We start from the raw sequence: 19,575 nt of genomic DNA, 5'->3' as shown, positions 1-19,575 counted from the left end.
CCGGGATACACCAAATACTGGTGAAGATGTGCAGAAAAAGGAACTCTCACTGTTTGCTAACAAGAATGCAAAATGGTACAGCGACTCTGGAAGCCAGACTGGAGGTTTCTTAAAAAACTAACATACTCTTAACATATGAGCCAGCATTCATGCTGCTTAGTATTCACCCAAAGGTGTTGAAAACTATATCCAGACAAATACCTGAATGGACGGATGTTTAGAGCAGCCCTGTTTGTAATTGTCAAAAGTTGGAAGCAACCAAGATGTCTTTCGGTCAGTGAATGGATAATCCAGACGACAGAATATTATTAAGCACTTTAAAATGAGCTATCAGAACATGAACAAAACATAAATGCACATTTTACTAAGAGAAAGAAGCCAATGTGAAAAGGCTACGTATGTATGATTCCAACTATACGACATTCTCGAACTATGGAGACCGTAAAAAGATCAACAGTTTACTCACCAGGGGCTGAGAAACAGGGAGGGAAAACAGGCAGAGCACAGCTTTTCAGAGCAATGAAAAGGCTCTGTGTGATACTATAATGAAGGATATATATCGCTACAAAATTTGTTCAAGCACTGTTCAACATCAAGAGTCAACTGTAATGTAAACCACAGACTTCGAAGGAAAAGGATGTGTCAGTGTAGGTTCACCAACTGTAAAAAATGAACCACTCTGATGGGGGATGATGATAATAGAGGAGAGATTATGCATGCGTGGGGGCAGAAGGTATACAGAAAATCTCTCGACCTTTCTTCAAACTTTGCTATGAACCTAAAACCGCTCCAAAACAAGAATAACAGTAATAATACTAATAGGTGGCCAGGACCTATCAAAGTGAAACGAACCAGGCAGAGTCGCTAGGCACACATCTGTATAATCCCCCTTTCTTTTCAAAGTCTCCTTGAAGTAGGTTGGATTCTTTTATTTTACAGTTAAGAAAACTGAAAACAAACAGTTGATGGGCCCTAAGCCCCATGCCTTTCCCACGGGTCTACAACCTAAGGCAGTCAAGGGTTAGACCAGGGTTTTTCAACCTTGGCCCTGCTGACATTTTGGGTCGGATCATTCTTCATTTTGGAGGAGGGTCTGGCGCATCGTAGGATGAGCAACATCCCTGGCCTCTAATCATTAGATGCCAGTAGCAACCCCTTCTCCCAGACATGACAACCAACAGTCTCCAGACGTTACCAGGTTTTCCCCTGGGAGCAAAGCTACTCACCGGGAGAAGCACTGCCTGAGACGGCGCTGCTCCACTTGCTCATGCAAGAAAACCCAGCCACCTCTGGGAAGCCCACCATGGACCAGGCCCAGCGCCAGGAATGAAGGGGACAACGCCAAATAACCGGAGACCCCACCCCCTCCGGGGGCGGGGGAGGGGGGCGACGACAAACTTATCAGCAAGTGGTTGGTACAAAGCGTGTGATGATACATGCTACCACAAATTAAGAGTGACGGCAGAACTAAGACCATAACTCTGCTGGGGTCAGGGGTGGTGGAGGTAAAGTCTTGGACTGGGTTGTTTATCACTGGATTACACCAATTAACACTGACCAGCTAACTTTTACTGGGCCCTTAACTCTAGGCTAGGCATGTCCTAAAGGCTTTATGCCTGATTTAACTTAAATATCACCAAAACTATCTAAAGTGAAGAACCACTAATAGCCCCAGACTTCACTCACAGACTTAGAAAACAAACTGACGGTTGTCCGGGGGAAGGGACAGTTAGGGCGTTTGGGATGGACATGTACACACTTGTATTTTTAAAATGGATAACCAACAAGGATCTATTGTGCAGCGCAGGGAACTCTGTTCAATGTCACGTGGCAGCCTGGATGGGACGGGAGCTTGGGGGAGAAAGGATACATGTGTATGTGTGCCTGAGCTCTCCACCTGAATCTATCACAGCATTGTTAATCAGCTAAACCTCAGTACAGAATAAAAAGTTCAAACAAACAAACAAAACATCCCCACGCTCCAGATGAGGAAGCTGTGGCATTTAAGACTGGTCTTAAATGAGTGGTAGCAAATCACAGAGCAATAATGACACCAGAGCCCAGGTCGTTTTCACACTAACTATACTATTAATATCTGGAGGATGTGCCAAGAATTTGGCAATCAAAGAGGGGGACTTTAAGCTATCCTTATGAATGGTGCTACTGGACAACACAGTAGCTGAAAGCAATTTAAAATAAAGTCTTTTTGATTTGGCATTATGATACATAAACACCCATGGTTAGGTGGATGGCAGATTTACCTAATGCAGAATATTATTCTCAGTATTATATGCTGAACTCAGTCTCAGATTTTTTTTAAAGCATCAAGGTTACAGTATAATTAGGAACCAGCTGCAGTTGTAATTACCACTCCCAATATAATTTGTTACATATTAGCAAGTGTCAAATGACTACTGCTCCTTAAATGAATAAAACTGATTGTGCTGTTCTGAAGACTGGGATGTATGTTCTGATGGGGAACAAAGGAATATAAAAAGTATATGACATATTTATAAAGTGCTGAAAGGTTCTACTTAGGAGATCACAGGTTGCAGGAGCCCAGATAATGCCACAGAAAGTTAAAATGACTTCTGGGAGAGAATAGCTAACTTAATAAATGCAGAGGAAGAGAAAGCAGCAAATCACAGGACAATAGAAAGTTGCTTTCACTAAATAATACCTTACCTGTTCAAATTTCTGCTGCATATCAGCATCATATAATTGAAGAATAGTCAAGAATCCAGGAAGAAGTTAAAAGAAAACCAACAGGAGCCCTGTGCATAGCTGGGATGCTCGTCCCAAAGACCGCGCACAATTTCACTGGAGCAAGTCCTCCTCCGTGACTTCCAACCTGACCCTGGGCACGTGCTCTGGTTCCAAACCCCCTTGGAAGCTCACACTTCTGCAAAGCTTTCTATGTCCAGGTCCAGCTCTAAGCTTTAGAAACATCAGTGCATTAACTGCCCCCTGCAATAACCCAGGAAGGAAAAACAACCTTGGCCCGTTTATAGATGAGGAAACTGAGGCACACAGAGGTATTTGCCCAGAGCCACAATTTGAACTGAGTTCACGAGTTCAATCATTACGTTATAAAGACTTTCAAAAGGAAGAGAGAACATGAGATTAAGAGATTAAGTTTACTGGAGAGTAAACAAAGTTAGGTCACATCAACCAACTGCAATCCTGGGCCTCATTTAGATGACCATTCAAAAACAATTTTAAAAATTGTAAGATGATAGTGATGGTTGAGTCACTCAGTCGTGTCTGACTCTTTGTGACTCCATGGACTGTAGCTCACCAGGCTCCCCTGTCCATGGGATTCTCCAGGCCAGAATACTGGAGTGGATTGCCATTTCCTTCTCCAAGATGATAGTGGAAATGTGTAAAATGTGTACAGAATAGATATTTGATCATACTGAAGAGGCACTGATTTTTTTTTTTTTTTTTTTGATGTGACAATGATATATCAGTTGTGCTTTGGAAAAATCTGTTTTGGAGATATACCATAATATTTACAGGTATGATGTCAGGGGTTTGCTTTGAAAAAATCAGGAGGATGGGAAGACAAGAGAAGGTGTGGTATAAATTAACAACATCATCCATAAATTGATAACTTCTGAAAGTGGCTAGAAAGGAACATAAGAGTTTGTTACACTGTTTTAATTTCCTATGGAAATTTTCCATTATGAGACATTTTTTTAAAAAGGGTATTTTTTTTTTTTAAGTTTTAAGTCAAATGCCAGTTCCTCCTGGAAGATTTTCTAACCAGATTTCCCACACAGAATGCTATTTGCCCCTATTTTATGGACTTTGCAAATGAATGTTTAAATTTTGATTCTCTTGCTAACCAGCAATGTGACATACTGTTTTTCTCATCTGTTACCAAGAGAGAATGAGAATCAGGATTGAATGAAAGTAGCATAACCTGGGACAGAATCCAGCAGTTCCCTGCTTCCCAGCTATGTGCAACCTTTCTGTATTCACAGCGGCCCCGCTGACGGAGGCATCGGTGGACAGCTGAGCCCTAACGCGAGGCTCTCTTGGCTTTCGGAACGAGTCAGTCTGAGCCAGCAGAGTGTCTGGGCTGACCTGGCAGCAGGTCGCACTGGCTGATGATGTGGCGCTAAAGGGAGTTCATGACCTTGTGGGATGGACCAGCAACAGAAATTACACTGGCTCCCTACCTTTCATCTGCTATCAAACACGAGTGGTTTCTTGTGTAATATTAAGAGGGAAAGCTTGTTTAAACATGACAGACGACCCAGAATGCAGGAGCCACACAGGAAAAGATTAATGGCTCCTCTGTCCGTGGAATTCTCCAGGCAAGAATTCTGGAGTGGATAGCCATTCCCTTCTCCAGGGGATCTTCCCGACCCAGGGATCGAACCTGGGTCTTGTGCATTGCAGGCAGATTCTTAATCATCTGAGCCACCAGGGAAGCCCAAACATGGAACATACAAGGTTGTAAAAGTTGAAAGTGTGTATGAGCCAGTTAAACATCAAACAATTGCAAAAATAAATATATAAATAATGGGTAATAGGACAAAGGCCAAAGTTCTTGATTTAAAAGTGCTCTTGGACCAAGTCAATATGAGAAGGCAAATAACCCAATGGAAAAGTGGGCAAAGGTCAAGACCAGGATCTTCTTAAACTGCAGGTGGACACCAAACATAGACTAACAGAAAGCTCCAAGGACCACCATTAGAAAACCAGGGGCTGAGCTAACTACCTTTTACTTCTGGAGCTGAGATTCCTGTCTCAGTTCACAATGGAAAGAAAGCGGAATCCTGAAATGCAGAGTCAAATCAACCTGCAATAACATAAGCGCGTGGGATCTCCTTGGTGGTCCATTGGTTGGGATTCTGCCTGCCAATGCAGGAGACATGGGTTTGATCCCCGGTCCAGGAAGATCCCACAAGCCATAGAGCAACTAAGCAGGTGTGCCACAACTACTGATGCCCATGCACCCAAGAGTCCATGCTCCACAACAAGAGAAGTCAATGAGAGGCCCACACACTTCAGCTAAAGAAAGCTTGCACGCAGTAACAAAGACCCAGAGCCAACCATAAAAAAATAAGTGTGTGAAGATTCACAAGGAATGAAAGTCCTTGCCAGGGGACCTGGCAGAGTCAGATAAGAGAGCTGACAGATCACCAGCCTTCCTGGTCAAACCACTTGCCGGACCCAATATGCTACCGAGAGCAGCTGGTCTGAAACAGCAGCAGTGGACATCCTGTTTGGACCTGCTGGAACTGTCTCCCTTTAATCCAGCCAGACCTTCTTAGTCACAAGAAAGCACATTTCTCCAGGAGCCTCCTTCCAAAGCAACTACTTTGTAGTCGTGGAGATTCATCCACCTTGAATGGCCAGATCCCTGCCGGGGTTTACTAAGCAGCTATCATTCCCCATCATGCGTGCTCTTGGAGGTGACTCACACACACATCCTCAAGTATTCCAAGTTAGTATTTTTTGTTCGTTTGTTTGTTCAGTGACAGATGGAGAGGCTTGAGAAAAATGGTTTATTAGGGAAAGAGAAAAGTTTCTGACAAACCACACACATGCAACAGAAGAATCTCCTGCCCCCTTTCATTCTGCCATGGGTGGCATCCCCAAGTAGATGAGCAATTCAACAAACGGTGTCTGAATGTTATGGAACATGTACTGTGAGGGCCCAGTTCTCGGCTTAAAATCTAGTGGAAAACATAAAGTATAAGAAACAAAACTAGGACCATTTTCCTTCAGAACATCATTATCACTCTCTCCCCCAAGGCAATTTAAAAATGATTCAATATCTGTTATGGGCTGAACTGTGTTCCCCCCGCCGCCCCCCCGCCAATTCATATGTTGAAGCCTTAACCCCCAGGACCTCAGAATATACCTGTATTTGGAGATAGGATACTCAAAGTAGTAATTAAGGTAAACTGAGGTCATTAAAGTAGGCCCTAATCCATTAAGACTGGTGTCCTTACAAGAAGAAGAAATTAGGACACAGACACAGAGGAAAGACCATGTCAAGACACAAGGAGAAAAAGGCCATCCATGAGCTAAGGAGGGAGGCCTCAGGAGAAACCAGCCCTGCCTACACCTTGATCTTGGACTCCTAGCCTGTAGGTTTGTGGGAAAATAAACTGCTGTTGTTTAGGCCACTCAGCCTGCGGTACTTTGTTATGGCAGCCCCAGCCAACTAATACAGTATCACTGAATATAAACTCCTTATTCAAATGGCTCCAACAGGGCCATTCTTTTATTTGTTTTGGATCCAGTTTCAAACACTGCATTTGCTTGTTATGTCTGTTTGGGAGCCTCCTTTATTCGAGCCTTTTCATTCATAAGACTGGCATTTTTAAAGTCAGACCAGAGGTCTTACGAAATGTCCTGCTTTCTGGATGTGTATAATTGTTTCCTCATGATGAGATTCACACGCCACACTTTGGCAGGAAATCTCTAAAGGTCACGTTGTGTATTTTCCATCACATCACACCAGCAGGTAGCTCCATGCTAGCTTCTCCCTCTCCCCAGTAATGTTCAGTTGGATCACAGATGGAGGCCAAGTCCTCTGTTGTAACGGTATCCTTTCCCCTTTGTAGTTGGTAAGTAATTTATAATGAAATACTCTTCCCTGGTGGCTCAGATGGTAAAGAATCTGCCTACAGTGTAGGAGACCCAGGCTCCATCCCTGGGTTGGAAAGATCCCCTGGAAAAGGGAATGACTACCACTCCAGTATTCTGGCCTAGAGAATCCCATGGACCAAGGAGCCTGGCGGGCTACACGGTTCATGGGGTCAGACACAACTGAGTGACTAACCCTTTCACTCTGAGATACAGAGGATTCCAACAATCTTTTACTGAAGACTGTAGCATCCACTGAGGACACTTGCATGAATCAATTACTACCTGCAGGTTGCCAAATATTTTTTTTTCTAGTTCTATCATAACTCCTACTTTATTAGCTGGCACTGTTCAGAAAATAAGAACTTCACCTCCCCACCTCCATCTCACTTTGACTCTTCTTGAGGAAGAATAATTGTCATGGAATGATGGGCTTTTTTAAAAAGTCAGTACGCTACAATCCATTTTCAACTGATTTGTTTTTATAGTTATAAAACATCCATAAAAATTAACATTTTAGGTGTACAATTCAGTGGCAATGAGTACATTCACAATGTACAATTATCAGCACATCCATTTCATCACCCCGAACACAAACTCCATACCCCTTAATTAATATCCAATTGATTTCAGTAGCCACCATTTGTTTTAGCTGTGAGACACACTCATTGTACTATACATGATGTGTACATATATATACGTGTATACAAACACACAGGCACACATGTGTGTGTTTAGAAGATGAATAAACACAATGCACCAGAAAGAATAAGTGTGAATATTAAAACCTAGCCAACTAAAATAAACCATTATGCAAAATGCTGGTGGATCAGGAAGGCAGTATCCAAACCCACTCACCAAACATAACGACAGAGGAATAACCGGGAATTATGTGCCTCCTGATGTGTGTATCCAATACCAAGGATCCAGTAACCTGAGAGAGACAGCCAGCAACCACCTAGGAAGTATTCTAGCCAAAAGCAAAAAATAAAAATAACTAAAACCTTAAACTCCATCAAGCGTCCACATCTAACTATCAATTGTCAGGAACACTGGGGACAAAGGAACACGGGGGCGGAGGGGAGGGCGGGGTTCGGTCAGCAAAGTCCCAGCTGTGGGAAACTACAGGAAAGATGACCCAAGTCACGCATCAAATAAACTGCAAGCAGGCACACAAAAAGATGGGGAACCAAACCTATAGACTCACACGAGTTAAAAAAGACGTATCGACCAAATGCCATGTGCAGACTGTGTCTGAATCTTGGTCGGGACACACCAACTGTGAAAACTAGGGCATGGGTTTTAACATCCTTACAGATACTTCAAGGAAAGAGAAAACACAATTAAGACGCTTTTCCCTAAAACTGAAGAAAAGAACTAAAAAAAAAACCAAAAAACAAAAAACAAAATCTGCCCACCAATGTAGAAGAACGACAAGGAACATTCCTGCTTCTGACTGAGCTCTAAATTAAACCAACAAACAGGCTCCCCCACCCCTTTTTTTTTTCCTGCTACACTGTTGCCACAGCTTTATGGCAGGGAATCTGAACAGGGCTTGGACATGTCCCATTTATAATACAAACCGCTGTGAAGGGTATGAGAAGGGAATGAGCATGAGCTAACACTGGAAAAGTCAGACAAGGGCCAAGACCAAGGAGGCAGAATCTGGCTAATGAGACTGCATTTCTATTCTCAGGACATAATGAAGCCACACTGCGCAGCCAGGTAAACTCAAGAGGGCCATGCAGTGCAGTCGCTATGTGCCTTGAGAGGCCAGGCTGCCCGTGTGCAAGCCACAGCTCTGCGCTTGAAAGCTGTGTGACCTGGGGCAACTCACTGAACCTCTCTGTGCCTCGAGCCTTAACCCTTCTGCACAGATGAGCTTCCCCACCGGGGCAATGGAGACAATAATGGCACTCCCATGCCGGGGACTGCTCTGCAGACTACATGACTTCACACACGAAGTGCCTACAACAGTGTTTGGCTTTGGTCAGCTGCTGTTGTCACTGCTATTTGCATGACCCTTCTGAACCTAACCTTTCTCTCTCAGATGAGGTAACGACACCTTCCCTATCATCTTGTAGATGATAAAGATCAAATAATGAAGCTTGGGTCTTCACATTATTTGGTCATTTTAATCTCTGCAGACTGTGAGGTCCTGAAAACAAGTGCAATAGCTTACTCGTTTAGCGAAGCCCAGCAATCAGTATAGGAGGTGGCATATAGTTGGAATCAATAACACACTTGAATGCATTTTTAAAAAACTGTTAAGGGCTGTACCCATGAACACAGGACTGCTCTCAACATGGATACAAGAGCCAATTTTAGAAACTTCCTTGACAGTTTTAGGCACTCCAGATTGGAGAGGAAAGTGCAGGGAAGAGACCAAAGGCAAAATCAGCTTAGAGCTATGGCAGTGCTGGAGCTAAAAAGGAATGAGGATCTGAAGCTAAAAAATGGAGGAGATGAGACACACCTGTTCCAGGGACCCAGAAAGGTCTAACTGACCCATCTCTTTGCCCATGTCCAGGTTCCCACCAGTGGAGTCTCTCCTGGCTGCCCACAAAGGTACTGAGTGAACTAACCAGAAACTTTAACTAGTAGGAAAGTTAAACTGCAGCTACAGGTGACAAGTGATCAAGAAGATGAATTCAATTCTAATAAACAGAGTCTGGAGTATCTCTGAGACAGACAAGTTGAGATTTCCAACAAAAAGCCAAAAATGCAAGGCTGGTGCTTGAGAGAGCTGCCGTGGAACATCAGCTGTCAGAAGGCAGAGGATCTCAGGTGGAGGCACCAACATTTCAGAGTGGGGGAGTCAAGGGGAGCAGAAGGACAAAAAGAAGCTGGCCAAGGAGAAGGGACCTGTATAAGCTAAGGGGCCAAGCAGGAGAGGGCATGTCATGAAAGCTGACAGAAGGAGTCCCAGGAAGGAAGGAGCAGGCCACGATCCTGTGAGGTCACAAATAAAGGAGAACATGCCAACAGTTTCAGAACAGAGATCACTGGTGACTCTTAGAAGAGAACGTCAAAAAATAGAATGGGCATTAATTTATTTTCAAGGACTTTAAGTACAAGTAGGCAGCAAAGAAATGGAGAAGGTTACAACCCTTAAATAGGCTTCCCTGGTGGCTCAGATGGTCAAGAATCCAATGGAGAAGACCTGGTTTCAATCCCTGGGTTGGGAAGGTCTCCTGGAGGAGGAAATGGCAAGCCACTCCAGTATGCTTGCCTGGGAAATCCTACAGTCCATGGGGTCGCGAAGAGTCGGACACCACTGAGTGGCTTTTACTGACTGATTGACTGATAACCTTTAAATAATAAATCAGAGACATGTTCTAAAATAATACACCGGCACCAGTGGAATCAAAATTAGCCCAAAGAACCCAAAATTTTATACTGGGTTTTATCACTATGGATTTAATTCTGCAAAAACTGCATTGATTTACAACCAAATCGAAAGACACTGTACCCTTCGTTTAGAAAGGCAGCTACATTTAATAACACAGTCACCAGAGTTCCAGACCTGGGAGCTATTTAAAGTGCAGATCCTGAAGCCAGAGTCTTTGTCCCTGGGATGAGTGTGCAGATGCTGCAATTCTAACACGCTCCTGCGTAAAACCAATGCTCCTCATCCCTGGACCATAAACTTCCAATTGCCAGGCTCCAGGAAGACCACTAAAGAGAATTTGGTTACTGAAGCAGACAGACTGCCTAGCCATTACTAGATGACTACTTAGTAAACCATGAGCTTAAGGAAGCACACCATCTTCTGTTCAAGTAGGTCAAATATACCTGTTCATGTGCTCAGTCAGTCGTGTCTGACTCTTTCCAACCCCATGGGCTGTAATCCACCAGGCTCTTCTGTCCATGGGATTTCCCAGGCAAGAATACTATAAAGGGTTGCCATTTCCTTCTCCAGGGTATCTTCCCGACCCAGGGATTGAACCCAGGTCTCTTGCATTGGCAGGGGGATTCTTTGGAAGGCCCAAGTAATATCTGTGAATACGTGCCCAGTTTTCGGTTAGGGGGAAATGTCCCACAGTCTCCAGCAGATATCACTTGGCAGTTCTATAGCAGCTCATAGTCCTCAAATGCTTTCCCACATTATATTTCATTTGCTCATCACAGACCCTGTTTTCCACAGGGGGGACCCTGAGCACCAAAGAAGTCAGGCTTTATGTTCTCACCATCAGTAGAAGCACTGGACTTGTAACCCAGGTTTTCCTGCCTTCCAGTCCAAAGCTCTCTCACTCAACCAGAGCTACTGATTAAAAAAGTTCTTGACGCTTTTCCCACATGCGATAGTGGTGCTGACTGAGCAGTTGGGGCTTCTCTGCATCTCAGACTACAACTGTGCCCGGGGTCGGACAGATACAAATCATGTCAGACACAGAAAAACTACTAAATGTGCACTTAGGTCTAAAAATCCCGTTCAAATCAGACTTATGACAAGGTTCAGGACATGCATCCTCAAAATGTGGTGCATTCAGTATCTCAAGCTGGAGTTTAAGAAAACAGCAGAAAGGGGAAGGTCGCTCTGACCATCCCCCCAACCCCACCTTCTTTCCTGAAACAGGTCATAAACTCCCCTGCAGAGAGGACCATCCCCATGCCAAGAGGAGGGAAGACAATCTCCTCACCAAAGATGGGGCAAGTCAGGGCTGAGAAACCCACACACACAACCTTGTTAAACTCGCCCTCATCTTCCCAGTTGCTTCTTCACCATTTCCTACCCCGAGCACAAACCCCTTTGTCTTGTCACCTCTTTACAAATTTATTTTTCACTGTCCAAAAGATTTTAAAGCCTCCTGCTCTGGTCACTTTCACTTCTTGTGCAGGTTCTCATGTACACACAAAAATTCAACAAAATGTGTATGCTTTTTTTGTTGTTCATCTGTCCTTGTCACTTTGATTTTCAGTTCCAGCCAGGAACCCTAACAGAATTGAGGGAAACTTTCTCTTTCCCTACACTTACTTAGACAATTTTCTTACAAATTGTACCATCTTATGCAAAAGATATTTTACCATAAAACAGTAAGTGGATCTTGAAATATCTGACTTTCATATCAAGTCAACAGGTTTCAGGGAAAACATGTGGAAACTGTGAGTACATGTGGAAATCAAGACAAAGCTACTAGCCTAATAACAGTCATTAAATAGAGTGGTTTATTTAGGTTGAATTGCTAAGAATTTCAACACTGCCAACTTTGCTATGTTGTCAGCACCTAAAGTCAAAAGGAACCATCCAGGCCTATTTTCACTCATACAACTACACAGCAAATTTCCAAAGGAAATGGTAAGCATGAGTATTCTTATCTTTTAAACGTTTCCAAACAACAAACCAGACCACCACTCTACAAGTTAGTCACGGGGGATAATTCTGAGCTAGGAGACCAGAGCCACCATTGATGGGGTCGACTTGACCCAACAAGAGGGTCTGGTAAAACGGGCATGAAAAACAGGGTTTGCTCAGTTGCTATTAAATACTGTGCCAAGGGAATTACATCACTGTGACGAGGGCATGTCCTCCTTACTCCCAAGAAGCAAGAACACCAGCGGGTTTGCACATGCCTCTATTCCGAGACCCACCCAAAGGCATTCAAGAAAACATGGCGGGAAGGATAGGCGCTTATGAGGCAGCAAACGCCAAGCAGAGGGAGTAGGAATGGACCATGCTCCGCAGAACTAAGCCTCACAGACAGTGGGGAGCCCAGGAAGGAGTGCTTCCATGTAACTCAACAAAAGCAGAGGCTGCTCCCAGGACAAAAGGGCAAAGAGGCAGGAGGAGTCAAGAGTTCCTCCAGCAATCTTACAAAAGAACTTGATATCCAAGAAGACCGGCTCAATTTTCTTACCCTGCACACTGGCTTTCAACACTTCCCACCCCTCTCCTCACCCCCAGTTCTCTAAACGCTAAACAACACTTGTAAAGCCCTGTGACCCAACACGGACAACACGTGGGCACCCAACTAGGTCAGCCACGGAAAAGGCTGCAAGACCAGCGCTACAGTCCTCTGTAACATTCCCCCCACAAGCAGCTACACTGATAAAGAAAGCCACAGAGACTTCAGCGGAGACAAAAGGAGCTTTCCACCAGTTTGGTGATAAATCCTACATTCTAGGATAACTACAAACTCTATAAACTTGATGCCTAAGCACGAAGGTGAAATGGGGCAGGACTGCAAAGAGCTTGTCAAGAAAGAACTTGTAGGGATCCCCGAATATCCTTCCTCTGAAATGACACGCTAGGGATTAGGGATTTACATTTCTCTCACTGCATTCCTTCCTTATTCCAAGGAACCACCAGAGGATCAACTGAAGCAAAGAGCAGGAAAAACAGCCGAGAGCTGTGGCTGGCAACCTCAGAAGCACATCTGATTCACTTGGAGAGCATTCAAAAACCTTGGGGTTCAGGCCACACCTAAGTCCAACTGAATCAGAACCTCTAGGTGAGACCCAGGTATCAGCACTTTTATCCCCATACAGAGGACGACAATATACTGGAACCCGGGTCTACAACAGTGCAAAAAGCAAAGGAGTTTCAATTACAGGACCAATCACAAGCCTTCCTAGGACTCCATTTCTTCATCTGGTAAAAGGGAACAGGATTAATGAAGGGAGGGGTAAGGAACACTGTGTTATGTAAACCCAAGGCCAATCCAGTGCCATCAATTTAAAAACCCCTAAATCCAAACATCAGTGGAAGCACAGACAGAAACTTACCAACATCATGGCAGCATAAAAACAACTCACACATTCTTTCCTTCCTGCCCAGCACAAAAACTGGTCTGTTTTATCATAACAGTATCATACCACCAAATACCTAGCAGTTTTTACCATAAGGGAAAGAAAACCTTCAACCTGAAGAATACCCTTAATAAACTCAATCACAGTTCATCCTCAATAACCAGTCTTGGAAGAAGGTATTACTATCGATGAGAAGCATGAAAAACACAGAGGTCAAATATGTAGCCCAAGTCCTAACTAGTGAACAATGGATTAAAATTTCTACCTGGTAAATGAAGAGGTGATAGCCGTGCAACTCCGTGAACATGCAAAACACCACTGACACGTACACTTTACACGGGTGATTGTACGGCACGTGACCTATGTCTCAGCAAAGCTGTTTTTAAAAAAGGCACATGACAGGTTTCCGACCTGTGCAATCTTGTTCGAAAGCCACTTACAAATCAAGCATATGTGTGTGCATGCATGGTAACTCACTTCAGTCGTGTCCAACTCTTTGCAACTGGCCTGTAGCCTGCCAGGCTCCTCTGTCCATGGGATTCTCCAGCAAGAATGCTGGAGTGGGTTGCCATGCCCTCCTCCGGGTGATCTTCCCAACACTGGTATCGAACCCCCATCTTTTTTGTCTCCTGCATTGGCAGGCGGGTTCTTTACCACCAGCACCGCCTGGGAAACCCATCAAGTATATACGGAGTGCCAATGCATTCTATAGATACAAACCACTGGATTGGGAAGATACATATGTCCATAATTGTTAGTATGTGAATTCTCATATGCAAATGGAACTCTTTTTAAGGCCTAGGAAGGTGAGGCAGAGACTCTGAGCACAGAATGTAAGGTTTCAAATCCAAGCTGCAGTGCTTATTCTCTCTACAACCATGAGGAAACTTCTTAATCTCTCTGCAACTCAGTTTCCTCACCTATAAAATGAGGACAAAAGCAGACCACAGCTACTGCTTGGTACTATGAATAATGGAATTATTATTTGTAAAGTGCTTGGGAAAGTGCCTGGCACACAGTAAGCACTGTGGAAGTGGTTCTCAAAAATAAAAGTATGGTTTAACAGTTACAAGACCAAAATAAAAGTCTGAAGAAAAAAGAGGCATCTAATTTCCCCTCCCAAGTCATCTCCCCTGCCCATAAACTCTACTTTCCAGTATGCTAAACTACCAGGCAGACGGTCTGGTGGACAGGCTAAGAGCACAGACTCTGGAGTCAGGCTGGCTGATCTGAACCCCAGCTCCTTGTTAATTCTCAGGTCTTAGGCCACTTATATCACCCCTTGGTGTCCAGAGTGTTCATCTATAAACCAGAAATGATAGTTTATAACTCATATAAGAATGTTAAAGGTCTTTAACAATTTTATTAATGCTTACATAATAGGTCTTGTGCTTAGTCGCTCAGTCGTGTCTGACTCATTGCAACCTCGTGGACTATAGCCCTCCTGGCTCCTCTGTCCAAGGGATTCTTCAGGCAAGAATACTGGAGTGGGTTGCCATGCCCTCCTCCAGGGGATCTTCCCAACCCAGGGATGGAACCCAGATCTCCCGCAGTGTGGGCAGATTCTTTACCAGCTGAGCCACAAGGGAAGCCCAAGAACATTGGAGTTGGTAGCCTATCTCTTCTCCAGGGGATCCTCCCAACCCAGGAACTGAACAGGGGTCTCCTGCATTGCAGGCGGATTCTCTACCAGCTGAGCTACCAGGGAAGCCCATTAATGCATATTAACAGTCTTGTTAATGCTTATCATTAAGTCTTATTGACTCATTTAATAATGCTTTTCATTATTACCTCACTTAATACTGAATCTTGGGCTTCTCTTGTGGTTAAGAATCCAACCTACCAATGCAGGAGACACAGCTTCCATCCCTGGTGCAGGAATCCTACACATCTCACGGCAACAAAGCCCTCACACCACAACTAAAACCCACATGCCCTAGCGCCCATGCCCTGCAACAAGAGAAGCCAGTGCAGTGAGAAGCCCGTGCATCTCGAAAAGTAGCCCCCGTTCACGGCAACTAGAGAAAGCCCAAGGGCAGCAACAAAGACCCAGTACAGACAAAAATAAATAATGATTTTTTTTTTTTTTTAAAGAACTGAATCTCACATCTAGTAAACGGTGTCAGTTACTCTACTTATTTTATTACCTGTTACCCCCTAAATGCAACAGGTGTTCTCACTTCTCTTTCAGCTGCTGTTTCCTGTCCCTGATGTGATCTTCCCTCTTCTCCAACCACTCCTCCTGAACCACCACTACCTTGGAGAAGACCTCCCCTCTCCACCCCCCACCCTGGAGGGAAACAGGCTCCTTCTCTGATGCTCCTATTAACTTTTGTTATGACACTATTCTTACTTGGGCCAATAACCAAAAAAATTAAGAATAAGTAAGTGGTCAAGAGATCAACAAATTGATGGGTGTGGCTAAATTCATCCAGAAAATATCAAATTTGCTTAAATATGCAAATGATTCACCACAGTGAGTGCTGGAATTCATCTACAAGTATTGAGTTTCAGATTCTGGGCCCAATTTCTTAGACACTCCATTGAGATGAGATTCTCTCCCTAGTCAGGCTCCTCAAGTTTTAAGAGGGGATGTCAACCCTATCCCTAGATAAGATTGCTGAGTCTATGGATTTGTGTTCAATATGGAATATCTGTGCTCCACAAAAAAGCAAAGAGCATGGCGTTTAACTCAGGCTGCACAACACTGCCTAGCAGTGAACAAAATCAGGGAGCGTCCAAAGGCAATAAGCAAGGGGCACTCCTGGACTAACGTGGACCAGCACAGCTCATCTGGAGACCTTTGAAGACTACATTTAGGCCTCCCAAGTCGCTCAGATGGTAAAGAGTGTGCCTGCAATGCAGGAGACGCGGGTTCGACGCCTGGGTTGGGAAGATCTCCTGGAGAAGGGAATGGCAACCCACTCCAGTATCCTTGCTTGGAGAATCCCATGACAGAGGAGCCTGGCAGGCTACAGTCCACGGGGTTGCAGAGTCAGAAACAACTGAGCGACTCACACACACAACACAAAGACTACATTTACTGCACCGCCCTTGCGCTAGAATAAGAGACACTATAAGAAATGGGATCCACACACTTGTATCTGTGGTTATGAGGTAGTTATGAACGCAGTTTGCGCACTGCTTATAAAAAGAGATGGGGAGAAACTGCCTCAGAGAGCAGAAAAACAGGACCTCTCTCCCAAGTAACTGACCTCACTGATCACTTCCTCTTTGTTTTGGCTGCTAGAAGGTTCAGTCACCTCTAGCAAGTACCTACATCCTTATTGTCCATTAACCTTAGAACTTGTTTCATCTCACTTTGCCTTCTTTCTGTTTTTCTCATCTACTCTGACTTGATTTTGACATGTCTTGTTGGTTTATAAATATATGTATAGATGATGTCAGCCATAAGAAATCCTGGAAAGAGGCAAGTTTAGATGAATAAATAAATAAAAACACAAGTTCCCAAAGAGTAAAAATGAAATGTCTCATTTCCCTGACTCTCACTACTTGGCTAAAATTCAACTGCCCTTATTGATATGATGTGACAGTTTAATAAAAATACAACCCAAAAGTTAAGCCTGTTTCCAGGTCATTTATTTTATTTCATACTAGTTAGTATTATACTCCACTTACATGCCTACTCCTCCATTTAAGTTCCTCACTCTATCTCCAAATTAAGTAAAATTATTTAATTCATCTACAGATGTAAAAATAGTAAAGTATGGGTATCTACTCCCACCCACTGTCCTGAAAGAAGTCACCTGAAGGGAACATAATTGTTCCCTTGTACTCTGATTGCATGTAAATTTAATGCAAAGAAAAGGTCACAAGTTGTTAGGTTGCAAAGGGGTAAATGTAGGCTCCAAAAAATGAATTCCAGTGATTCTCAGACAATCTGCCTAAAACAGTTGTATATGAACATGTGTCTGCTCATGTATACTCAGAGTGCCCTTCTTAGGATGGAACCTGGAATAATTACAGAAAAGAAAAGGGCCACTTAGGCCACATACTCTAGAAACACGGAAAAACCTGCAGATTTTGGGAGGACTGGAGAAACTTAAGTCATAGAACAGCATTTAAATATATTTGTCTGCTTACAATTTCCATTGCAAATGTGATTAGTTTGCGCGAATAAATAGGAATATGATGTGTTGGCCATGTTTTCCTCTTGAGGGTTATCACAGAGTTTTGATTAAGGACAAATGTCTGAAATGTTGGGTATATTTAAGTTCACGACACTTAAAATGAGCTAGGAAGTTGTATAGGCTTGATTAAAGGGCTGCCTTCATGAACTTAAAATTAAAAGCAATAAATTCCAATGAGTCAAGTGATTGGGACTAAATATGGTATTCTGCCAAAAAAAGTTGAAATGGAGTCCAAAGAGACTGAAATGGTGCCCAGGTTTCAAGAAACGGTGAAAGAGGAAAGGTCAAGCTGTCGGAGCTGCCTTTCCTCTGGGCTAGTGAATGAGTCCCATTACGCAGACCTCCTTTTAAGTAGAACTTCACAGGAGTTACAGGCTCCCAGGACAATCTGTTTTGTCATTTCTATAAAGAAGCCTCTCAAACGCTCAGAGGCCGGTGTGTTAAGTGTTGTCAGATGCTCAGAGCAGGGAGAAGGATGAGAAGTGGGGGCGTGGGGCGGGGAGGTACTCTGGAGTTTTTACGCACAGGCGCGCTGGCCAGCTCCAACAGTCTCCAGAACGGAAGTCAAGGTGACTTCCCCACCCGCGGGAGGGCGGAGCCTTTGAAACCTAATAGGATCAGGCTTTGGCGCCGGCGGTGGCCCCGGGAAGCGGCTCGGGTCAACAACAACCGGGGTCACGAACAGGAGCGCGCTGGGGTGGCCGAGGGGGCCTGCTGACCCGGGGCCCTCTCCCACCCCGGGACGCCATCGCGCCCGCTCCTCTTCACCGGCCTTGGCTCAGCCCGCCGCGCGCCCGCCAGGCACCCACTCCCAGTCCCGGCCAAGTGGGAGGGTCCAGCCGGCAAAGTTTCCGCTGCAAGGTCGGGCCCCCGGGCCCTGGGCCCCGCAATCGCCGCTTGTGTGGCCCGGGAGGGACGGCTGCCTCCCTCCTCCCGCTGCTGCAAGGTGGAACAGCCGCCGTGCGCCCCTTTCTGTTTCCTTTCTCTGTTGCACCAACCGAGCACGTGAACCAGGGCCCCTCGCGGCCCCCAGCCGACGCTTACCTTGGCGGCCGCCATGCTTCGCCCTGGGTGCCGGCAGCTGCGGGCTGCAGGACGCTCTCACTGGCTCGCCGGCGCTACGGACCTGGGCAGCTCACTTCCCGTCCCGACGGCGGCGAGGGCGGCGGTACAGCCCGGCAGCGTGCGCGCCCGGCCTGCCTCCCCACGCCCTCCTGCCGGCGCGGGTCATGCGGGTGCTGCCAGCCCATTGGCTGGGCCTGGCCGGGGCCGCCGGGGCGCGCGTGATCCGGACGGCCTCTGCCCTGCTGCGGGGCGGGCCCGGGTCTGGGGGCGGCGGACTGGCCCCGCGCACGTGACCCCGGCTGCGCTGTCCAGCTGGGCGACCTCTGCAGCGGGGGCCGGCAGGCGGTGGCGGGGCTCACGACCGGCTTTTGGGAGCAGGTGGCCTCGCGAGGGAAGCTGTTGGCTTCGGCTGTGCCCGGGGGCTGCTCCAGGGCCTTCAGACCCACAGGCGGGGCACGCAGCTGGGGAAGTTGAGAACGACACTAGGTCCCAGGTTTATCCAGGTGTTCCCTGTAGGTTCCCTTTAAGAGGGGCTCCGCTCTGGGGTGGGGGGTGGGGGGCGTCATTTAAGAGATCCCAGATCCCGAAGCATTGACTAGTCGATGGGAAATAGGACAGTAATGTCTCTGGCAAGCCTAGTTTTAGGTCAAATCTAGCTAAGTCGAACTACCAAACAGCTGTATGTACAAGAGCAGAACTTATAGGTGCTGGGGCCACTTCATTTCCGCCCTAGATAGTAGGATGGCAGAGATAAAAGACTCCCCCCCGCCCCCGCCAAAATAGGCCCTACTGAAAGAAACAGGTTAAGTTTTAATGTAAAAATAGAATGTGTAACCCCCGGAGGTCTTTCTCTTTATAAGAATTTCATTCAGTTACCTCTGCTACCAAAATTTATAATTAAGGCAATGGTGGTCAGTGAAAAGGGCTTTAAATGTTTTGTAGATTATGGATATAACCTAGCAACAGAAGTGCTTTTTACCAGTCATTTTCATTAATTAAC

General features: G+C 45.3%; 1 protein-coding gene across 2 annotated transcripts in view; it reads right to left on the bottom strand.

The window, feature by feature from the left end:
- The window catches only part of SLC25A13 (solute carrier family 25 member 13), a 226,378-nt gene extending 207,634 nt beyond the window's left edge, over nt 1–18,744 (bottom strand). The window contains exon 1 of one of the 2 annotated variants that reach the window (XM_020869840.2): nt 18,555–18,744. In XM_020869840.2, coding sequence (XP_020725499.2) covers nt 18,555–18,569 — 15 coding nt within the window. In that variant the 5' untranslated portion in view covers nt 18,570–18,744. The remainder of the gene's footprint in view (nt 1–18,554) is intronic. The other variant, XM_070471249.1, reaches the window with a different exon arrangement.
- Nucleotides 18,745–19,575: the final 831 nt, after the last annotated feature.

This window comes from Odocoileus virginianus, chromosome 1, assembly GCF_023699985.2.
Source record: "Odocoileus virginianus isolate 20LAN1187 ecotype Illinois chromosome 1, Ovbor_1.2, whole genome shotgun sequence".
NCBI lineage: Eukaryota > Metazoa > Chordata > Mammalia > Artiodactyla > Cervidae > Odocoileus > Odocoileus virginianus.
This window is presented reverse-complemented; position numbering and strand designations above follow the sequence as displayed.